Genomic DNA, 7,904 nt, shown 5'->3' on the forward strand with positions numbered 1-7,904 from the left:
ATATATATTAGAATAGAGAGTGATTTGTGATGACTTGCTTGACTGCTTTCGTGGTACTCAAATCAACTTGACAGGTCACTGTGACTGGTCAACGTTTCTAATGAAAATAAGTGAAGGATTGAGTTTTTGCTGCTCAGAACTACAAAAACTGTGTTCTGTCTATTTCAGTGTACTTTTATACAAAATAATCCTGACCTGATAAGGAAAGCAAGATGTTCAGTTCATGAGATCATGACTGAAAGAATGATCCTCTGCATCAAAGAGAGTTGTTTGGTTCATGCCTACTTTTGGAGTTTTTCCAGACACGTCCCACTGGGAAGAGACCACGGGACAGACCCAGATCGCACTGCTGGAGGGTGTCTCTAGCAGGGATCATCAATTATGGTCCTCGAGGTCTGCAGCCCTGCATGTTTTACTTTTTTCCCTTCTCTAACACACCTGATTCAGTCAGTGAATTACCTCTTCCAAGTTCTGCAGAAGCGATCATCTATCCATTCAAATCAGGTGTGTTGGAGCAGAGAAACAATTACAACATGCAGGGCTGCAGACCTCGAGGACCATCATTAATGATCCCTGCGGGTCTTCTCCAAGACCTGTTGCTGTAGAAACCTAATGATAAGCAGTAAAGGATGGAGASATGAGAAGTACTGGTAATCAACCCAAATGTTGTCTTCTGTTTCAGTGTGCATGTTGCAGATGTTTGTCAGAGTGACCCAATTGAGGCCAAAAGACGTAGGCGAGGTATGTTGAAATGAAGTTACAATGTTTTGAGGTTTCTTTAATGAAAATATTCTTACCTAAATTTCAGTCATTAGTGATTTATGGTAGCCTGTCTTTTAGATGTAGCAATCAGCTTTGTGAAGAAGACAGTAAATGGATTAGCTGGTCTGCTAAGGCTGCAGAAACGGCTGCCAACTAGATGTGAGAATGCGAGTCAGCATGAGACGACACAGGTGGGTTACTTTGTCTGCTGTATTTACACTTGTATAAGTGAAGTTTATAAATATATACACTTGTTGTTTTGGGGGGGTTTGTCCAAATATCTGAACTTGTTTTAGACTGCGATGTGGTACATGATTTTCTGAAGATATTTTGTCTAACTAGATTCAGAATGATTGGTACACAACATCACACACTGAAGTTTAAAATGAATTGTTTGACTTCATCTTTAATTATCTTGTTTGTTCTCTGTTGATCAGCCTGTCACTCTAATGGGCATCGATGAGATTCACACTTCATGGCTAAACCATACTGACTGGAGAATGGGTGAGTGAGAACATATATTGCCACAGAAAATCTGTTCTCTTTTAACTTCATTCACATAAACGTTCTACCTTTTGTCCCCTAGATAAACCTGCAGGTGGAGTAAACGACAGGAGTGGGAAGAATCACTTTCAGAGCTCCTTGCCTCCTTTAATGAGGAAATGCAGGCAAGCCATCCAGTTTTAAAGATTCAAATAATTCGTATTTGTACAACTAATGTAAACATCCTTTAACAGAGTCTGTTTCTGTTTCAGTGGGACAGTGTTACCTGCAGGACTCCCAGATAAAGGAAAGGACAGGGAGAGGAGAGGCTCCCTCCAGCTGCTGCCTTCAAGGCCTACTCTCAGAGGGGGAACTGCTAATTCTGAACCAACATGCAATGGCTTTGGACACAACCGCTGTTACAAGCCCAGTCTTACTGTGGAAGAGGTAAATTTGTGTTGATGGTGGAAAATGTTGCCTGAAAAGTCTGCATAATCTAARACTCTACTCGGTATGCATTTTGTGCACACTTAGCTGGAATCATTCAGCGCCTGAAGAGCTTCTTAACAAACATTAACAGTTTGTATTCCTTACCTTTTAAACTGTTAATCCTCTTGGTCTCTGCTTCTAGGCCATAAAGCAGAACAATAAGGAGCATTACAGGCGCCTGCTGGAGATGGTGACGGAGCGATACAGCAGAAGCCAACCACTACCTTTCAACCAAACTAAACCCCAAAAGTGAGTATTTCTTTTTMCTTGAAAGTCACATTTCAAACAGCTCAAACACTAACAATAACTTTTTAAACTTCATTCGTATTTATTTTTAACAGCAAACAGTGACACTTYTCCATATTTACATTCTTCTCTTGCTGCAATATATAGGGGTTAGACAATGAAACTGAAACACCTGTCATTTTAGTGTGGGAGGTTTCATGGCTAAATTGGACTAGCCTGGTGACCAGTCTTCATTAATTGCACATTGCACCAGTAAGAGCAGAGTGTGAAGGTTCAATTAGCAGGGAAAGAGCACAGCTTTGCTCAAAATATTACAATGCACACAACATTATGAGTGACATACCAGAGTTCAAAAGAGGACAAACTGTTTGTGCACGTCTTGCTGGAGCATCTGTGACCAAGACATCAAGTCTTTGTGATGTATCAAGAGCCACAGTATCCAGGGTAATGTCAGCATACCACCAAGAAGGATGAACCACATCCAACAAGATTAACTGTGGACGCAGGAGGAAGCTGTCTGAAAGGGATGTTATGGTCTAAAACCAGGTGTTTCAGTTTCATTGTCTAACACCTGTATGTTCCACATTTTATGTTGACAAAATAATATTGTCAAAAGATGCAATAATAGAACAATGAAAACAATAAWAAAGCTGAAATAATTACTAACAAGAAAAACTGAATAAATAAATCAGTAAAAATTCCCTCTGAGGTRAGATAGTCCACACATTCCTGTTGGAAATGTTTAGTGAGCGCTAAAGGGCAAGTCTCTAATGGTGCGTTCACAYCAAACGTGATTTCWGCATCAGGAGCATCAGGTTTACATRCAAAGTCTATGGTGGACGCGCTTCAATCAGCGTCGSGAAGTKCTGCGGCGCCTCAAGCGCGATTAGAGCAGCGCGATTTGAACGATCTGAGCATTCGACGTGCTTGATGCGCAAATCACTGAAGTTAGAAAAACTGAACTTTTGCAGCTCGACGCGCCGCATCAACCAATCAGAGAGACTCCACTGTGTGACGTAGTGACATATTTCCCAACGGGACAGTTTACTGAATGATGTCCACTAACCTGAAACAGATGGAGAGGAGCTCTTTAGCTGAAATCGAGTGCCTGCAGTCGGTGTCCTGACAGGAGATATCCGCACCAATGCGTGGCAGCGGCTCATCAGACTGGACTCGGGACAAAAATAGTCCTGAAAGCGAGCTGTGAGCCTCTCCTGCAGCTCCTGGGTGATGAAACTCAGAATGTCTCTGAATTATCTGGTAAATTATTTATGAATTAATTATCTGATGAACGTGACATGCTCTTGCTCTCTGTAAATAAAACAAAGCCACATCCTCGTCCGACATTAAACAGAGCCCGACAGAGGAGGGAGGGGCGGGGAGGCTCTTGCCGTGCAGCGCTTCAAGAGCTGACCTGCGTCTGACCTCAAAGTGCACAAGCGTCCAACTTGAAGCGTTGGATGCGATTTTGACACTGAAATCGCGTTCGGTKTGAACRCAGCATMAGTATATCACTGTATTAATAAGGGCATAACTGTGTTTCATCGTATATTAAAAATAAACACTTTTTTATTAGTCCCTTTTTTTTTCTTTTCTTTCCAGTGTATCACTGTCACAAGCTGCTTACAAAACTACTGCGTCAGAAAAACACTTTGATGCAGTATCCAGGAGAGTGGGATGCACAGGTAGGCCCCCTCAGTACACATCATTTTTCTTAAAAACAATTGTTCAAATCTCTAATGGTGTGTTTTAAAATATTGGTTGTCACTAAGAGATACTGTCACCATTATTTTATTTCAAAGTTAATCTTGTTTAGTTTATGAAATAATTGGTGAAATTAAAAAAAATATATTTCCTACATTTGTCTCCAGATGATGTTTAAAAAGTGGTTTGTTAATTAAACAAGTGTCTCGCTATGATGACTGCTGTTTGCTGTAAATGTCACAGTAACAGATACTCATCTGAGTCATTCTTTTCACCGAGTGTGCAGATTTTCAGTCGGGGCTCTAATCTAAAACACAATGAGGTGCTTTTTTAATTCACCATCCATTCCCTCCTGATGGTCGTTGGGATTGTTGTGCATCAGTTATGGTTGGGCAATATTGGCAAAAATAATGAATCACAATTAATTGTGTTATTTAGCCAATAACGATTAATTTGACGATTAATCCCCTGGAGTCCCTGGACACCCTTATGTCCTGGTCACATGACCAACTTAGTGGGAAAGCGCTTTGTAAAAATCTGTTCCAAATTGTGTCAAAATTACAAACTTCAGGCTATACATCTAACTTTAAATTGTGTTGGTAGATAAATAAATTACAGAACTTTTTTATGGCATTAATCGTATTAATCGTCAAGTGCTAAAAATAATGGATTAATGTTTTTCTGACGAATAATTGCACACGATACGATGATACCCAACCCTAGTATCAGTATTGTTCTTCTCTTCCTCAGTGATCACGTTATTGAGCCACAAATCTGGTTTTTCGTTTCTCACGCCGATCATTTCGGCTCTGTTACTTCCTCACTTTGTGGCTGCAACAGAGCTGGGTTAGCTTTGACCTCTGTCACCTCAATCAATTCAGAAATCACACCGAGGCGCTTCGAAGGAGTCTAAGTCCCAGGTTGAGGTCTTTTGTGAAGCAGTCTATAGTCTACAGTCTAGTTGCCTTGTTTTTGAAACCTGCCTTTCGTTTCAGCTGCTCTGAATGATATTATTCTCTGTTTTACAGCTGCTCCAGCTGTGTTTACATACCGAAACGCATCTGCAACAAAGGACAGGTTGGTTTGTTGTTATTGAGTGTATTTGTGTCATAAATGATAACAAATATTTATTTTTGTGATTTAAACCATTTTTAGGTGGGGTGGCATGACTGTTAGTACACCATTCAGTGGCTCCTTTGAAGCCACACAATCTGCTAGATGTACAAAGGTAGTTAATATTTATTTATTTGTTACCAGTGATACCACAGATTTCATCAAGTCAGAACTTGTTGAGGTAACCCATGTATTATTGAATCTACTTCGACCTGTGTTTCTGCAGAAACAGGCAGCAGAGGTGGACCTTTCTACAGAGGTAGCTACTCGTCTTAATTTAGTGGACAGAGACACTTCTGCCCYCAGCCCGACTGAAACACAGCCTGCGTTTCTAACACACACAAGGCACATCGATGAGGACGTACCGAGGCTGACTAAAGTGAGAATAAATGTRGGATTTGATTGTAGAGTTGTTAGAAAGTGCCGGTGCCCTTTGTGTTTTCTTCACACACTGTTGTCTGTGTTTTGAAGGACATGGCAGCAGAGATAAGTGAAGCTCTGGGTCAAAGTGACCCCAACCTTGTTTTAAGTGCAGCTTTCAAACTTCGCATCACACAGAGAGACCTGGCAACGCTACAGGAAGGTGGATGGCTCAACGACGAGGTAGCACTGCATACCGTACATGTTTGACCATTTTATCATGTTAATAGAATAAACTGCTATCGTATTTCATCAACAGCAACTATTACGATGCACTAATTAAAGGCCTTTTTTAAAGTGAGAACAGAGCTGCAAAATGTGTAGTGTCACTTACAYATTTTCACATTTTTATTTTGTCTGGTATGTCTTTWTTTCTCTTCAAAATGCTCATRAAAATAATGCACTTTGAATATTTTAAGAGCCATTATAAAACAAAGCAGGTTTCAAGAAGGTTTTATACTAATACTGTTATTGTGATTTATAGTGATCTGAGCAGTGCTCGAACATGGCTGTCATTTTTCTCTTGATCTCCATTTGACATTTATTGTATGAGTGGATTGTTTGTTGCCTTTTTTATCTCCACCAAGGTAATGAACTTCTACTTTTCCCTGATCATGGAGCGGAGCTCTACAGAAGCGGGACCGCTAAAGGTGTACTCCTTCAGCACCTTCTTTTTCCCAAAGCTGCGAGGAGGAGGAGGACAGGCTGGAGGGCATGCAGCTGTGAAACGCTGGACTAAAGCTGTTGACCTTTTCCTCTTTGATTTAATTCTGGTGCCGCTGCATCTCGGAATCCACTGGGCAATGGCCGTGAGTTACTCCTTAAGAAATTTCTAATTGGGGATTTTAATGTTTACAAAGGCTCAGGTTATGCTATATTCATCTCTTCTATCACTTGTTTGTAGGCGATAGATTTGAAATCTAAGACGGTGAGATCTTATGATTCGATGGGCCGAAGACATGATGACATCTGTGGACTTTTGCTGTGAGTCTTTTACTCTTTCTCTTGTTTTGTGTTTCTTTGTTTGCATTGTTCTCTGAATATTCTCATTCTGCTAACTTTACAGAAACTACCTTAAAGAGGAGCACAGAGCAAGAAAAGGCAGAGAGCTTGACGGCACCAAATGGACTGTTGGGAGCTTGAAGGCTTCTGTGAGTTAAACTGCTAAACGACACATTTGACGCGTAACTTTTCATCTGTTTCTGTGAAATTAATAACCTTTTCTTTTCAAAACAGGAAATTCCTCAACAGAAAAATGGGAGTGACTGCGGTGTTTTTGCCTGTAAATACGCTGATTGTATAGCAAGAGGAAAGTCTCTCACTTTTCAACAGGTAAAATGTGTTTTAGTTCTGATGCAGGTCCAGGTTTTTAATGCTTCAGTCTTTAAAGCATTTATTTTTTACTTTTCAGTGCCACATGCCTCGCTTCAGGAAGTTAATGATGTGGGAAATCCTCAACCAGAAGCTGCTATAGTGCAGTGAAACACAGTGAGGACACGTTGATTTYACTAAGAGTGACCGGGCCAAAGACGTGGACTTTCTAACTGCAATCTTCCTCTGACTTGGAGAAATAAAACACTAGTCTTAACTTTGTCTCTTTTCTTCTTGGAGACGTATTTAAAATTTAAAAAATACAGTACAATCTTAACCTCTGAGTTTTAATTGGAGACGATGCTGCGTTTGAAGAAGTGTGTTACACCAACCTTGGCACAAGTGAGTGCGTGGCTTCTTTTGACAGGATTATAATTTTCAGTTTATTGTACAGCTTGAAGTGCCTTTAGCTCTTTTACTGACCTCAGCTTGTTTTTTTGTTGTTTTTTTGCAAATCTGCCTTTTTTTATGAGGAGCTTTGACAAGTAATTATTTACTTGCAGTTCAGTAAAACTGATTAATTTTTGGTAAATTTTTAATTGAAAGATGACAGAAATTCTGCATTTTACAGAAACAAAGTGAAAGAGTTTGTGTTTGCTGTAAAAAAAAAGTGTTAATATCATTATTTATGATTTGACTGATGTTTTGGGAATGTGTGCTTATGTGAGGCTATTCCTCGATGAGTGAAGTGTAATTTGTTTGTTTACCCGCTCTCATCAAGTGCTGGGAGATCTATGAACATTTTTAATTAGCATACTGCAGACGCTCTGTAGGACAGGTACAAATACTCAGTTTAATGTACTCCATATTGAACTACTGCACATGCATGCATGTTTGTACCCAAACTGTACAAATGTGATTGTAATAAACTGTAGTAAATATGTTTTTGTTTGGAACTGGAGTTTTATTTTATAATGCTTTGTGTTTTAATAGAGGAAACAGACTTATATGTAGGAAAACATACTAAAACATGCATTGGGGAGCAATGAAATGTTTTTTGTGTGTGTGTGTGTGTGTGCTTTCTGTGACGTTTTCCATATTGGGAACAACACTGGAGCAGGAAGTCTGCAGCATCACAGAGCTCTCGCTTGTCATTGGTGTATTGTGGGTGTTATGGTAATATTTATTTAACGAAGACAGAAATACGTGGTCCAAGAATGAAGGTACTCCATGAGATGATCAGCTGAGTTTTATTGCAACAACAGGAAACAGACAACCTGGCCTGTCTCTGTGCCTCTGCTTCTCTCTGGTTCTGTCTCTCCACACTACTGTTGAACTCTGTTGAACCACTGTGTCTCGAGAGGCCTCATATATAT

General features: G+C 40.0%; 1 protein-coding gene across 2 annotated transcripts in view; it reads left to right on the forward strand.

The window, feature by feature from the left end:
* senp2 (SUMO specific peptidase 2) overlaps positions 1–7,471 on the forward strand; it is an 8,283-nt gene extending 812 nt beyond the window's left edge. The window contains exons 2-17 of one of the 2 annotated variants that reach the window (XM_014009764.1): positions 683–741; positions 841–953; positions 1,200–1,266; positions 1,349–1,430; positions 1,518–1,692; positions 1,877–1,983; positions 3,583–3,665; positions 4,713–4,761; positions 4,840–4,912; positions 5,024–5,188; positions 5,269–5,400; positions 5,805–6,026; positions 6,122–6,201; positions 6,284–6,368; positions 6,454–6,549; positions 6,629–7,471. In XM_014009764.1, coding sequence (XP_013865218.1) covers positions 683–741; positions 841–953; positions 1,200–1,266; positions 1,349–1,430; positions 1,518–1,692; positions 1,877–1,983; positions 3,583–3,665; positions 4,713–4,761; positions 4,840–4,912; positions 5,024–5,188; positions 5,269–5,400; positions 5,805–6,026; positions 6,122–6,201; positions 6,284–6,368; positions 6,454–6,549; positions 6,629–6,691 — 1,651 coding nt within the window. In that variant the 3' untranslated portion in view covers positions 6,692–7,471. The remainder of the gene's footprint in view (positions 1–682; positions 742–840; positions 954–1,199; positions 1,267–1,348; positions 1,431–1,517; positions 1,693–1,876; positions 1,984–3,582; positions 3,666–4,712; positions 4,762–4,839; positions 4,913–5,023; positions 5,189–5,268; positions 5,401–5,804; positions 6,027–6,121; positions 6,202–6,283; positions 6,369–6,453; positions 6,550–6,628) is intronic. The other variant, XM_014009763.1, reaches the window with a different exon arrangement.
* Positions 7,472–7,904: the final 433 nt, after the last annotated feature.

Source organism: Austrofundulus limnaeus, unplaced genomic scaffold, assembly GCF_001266775.1.
Source record: "Austrofundulus limnaeus strain Quisiro unplaced genomic scaffold, Austrofundulus_limnaeus-1.0 Scaffold61, whole genome shotgun sequence".
NCBI lineage: Eukaryota > Metazoa > Chordata > Actinopteri > Cyprinodontiformes > Rivulidae > Austrofundulus > Austrofundulus limnaeus.